The sequence below is a fragment of the Pinus tabuliformis genome, chromosome 8 (assembly GCF_031772625.1).
Source record: "Pinus tabuliformis cultivar Carrire ecotype Pingquan chromosome 8, CPIR1, whole genome shotgun sequence".
NCBI classification, from domain to species: Eukaryota; Viridiplantae; Streptophyta; class Pinopsida; order Pinales; family Pinaceae; genus Pinus; species Pinus tabuliformis.
The window spans coordinates 1,427,596,679-1,427,598,040 of record NC_142294.1 but is presented as its reverse complement, the minus strand read 5'-3'; the positions used below and the strand labels follow the sequence as shown (position 1 = coordinate 1,427,598,040).

Below are 1,362 nucleotides of genomic sequence, written 5' to 3'. Positions count from 1 at the left end.
AATGTGCGTACACGGTAACAAAATCCTTGAGAAATTTACCCATTTGTTTACAGATTTAAATCATAAACCTTCAATAATAATTTTTATCAGTTCCAACTATTAAAAGAAAACTACGCAGTAAATTACAACCCTTGCGTATAAGTAATGTATAATTCATTATGAGCTTTCAATTCATTAATTAAACAAAACCCAAACAAAACAATAGAGCGGGTTCGCTAATGGTCAGTTAAGGCTGATCCACAGTAGAAAATCATGCGAATCATTTATGTGATGCTCAAATATCGGAACAACTTACATCCCATAATAATGAAACAATACGATTGAAAATTGAATAATTATGAATATTGGCGAGAGTTTGAAAGAATGAAATCAGTGTTACGGGAAACTGGTAATACAAGACGGACAATGAGTGCTAAACGTTGGCTCAAGTTTCAGTATGGTCTTGCACCAACATAGTTGCCAGCAGGATAGTAATTGCATGTGATAAAGGTGTCCCCGCTCTTACATTTGATGGCCGCACATCCAACTTTAGTGGTTGTTCTCCAAACAATCTGAGTGTAGTGGGTGCAGTCTTGCCCCGAGCTGCAACTATTTTTCCCATAGTTATACCACTTTCTCTCATCCACCCATGCACCAACAGCATCTGTAGCATTCCAGCGGCCGCCGCTTCCCCAGAATATGTTCTCTCCGAAAGGTCCTTCGGAATGCTGGAGGAGGCAGTCGCCCCTTCTTTCCTTTGCATATGTACGCGCATACTTTGTAAGCATCGCGTCCCACTTCAGTGGAGGAACTCCCACTTCCCTCCTTGCCTTGTTCTGTGGAACTAAAAATCCTTGAATCGTTTCACGAATGCCCGCACCTGTTGCAACGATTTGTAAGCTGCTCGTTACAGCGCTTAAGGCAACGACTACAACCATTAGACACAATCGCCTGCTCATTTTAATAACAACAATGAAAAAAAAGCCTGATCAGTGGCAAAGTAACGGCTAGGTCTGGACGGATGCAGCGGCAATATCCTTGACTACAACTACAGAGGGAATTCTTCGCTGAAGAAAAGATGTTAAAATCTGCATGCACTTAACCTGTTTATATAACGTTGATGTAGACTATTAAGAGAAAGTCAAGGCAGACTTGTGATAAGAGCGCAGAAGTCGTGAATTTCAGCTGGGACAGCAAATGTAAGCGTTACGTAAGATATATGGGATGGGATAACATAGTGCCGACATCATATCCGCTCAACAATACAGTTTAAACGGAAAATAAAAAATAAAAAATGGAAAGATATAAAGACAGAAATAAATGTTGTAGCATATCCGTTTTTTATTTTCAGGTGTGGTTGCTACATAAATCGGCGGTATTTTA

The 1,362-nt window shown here is 39.9% G+C and overlaps 1 protein-coding gene across 1 annotated transcript; it reads right to left on the bottom strand.

Moving 5' to 3' along the window:
* Positions 1 to 431: 431 nt before the first annotated feature.
* Positions 432 to 917, bottom strand: LOC149241012 (pathogenesis-related protein PR-1-like). The gene has a single exon (XM_089370415.1). The coding sequence runs from the start codon at positions 915 to 917 to the stop codon at positions 432 to 434; it is 486 nt and encodes a 161-aa protein (XP_089226541.1).
* Between the last annotated feature and the right edge of the window lie 445 nt (positions 918 to 1,362).

Bases quoted from the DNA above. Each gene is read 5' to 3' on its own strand.
- LOC149241012 (XM_089370415.1), bottom strand. From the start codon at position 917: ATGGTTGTAGTCGTTGCCTTAAGCGCTGTAACGAGCAGCTTACAAATC.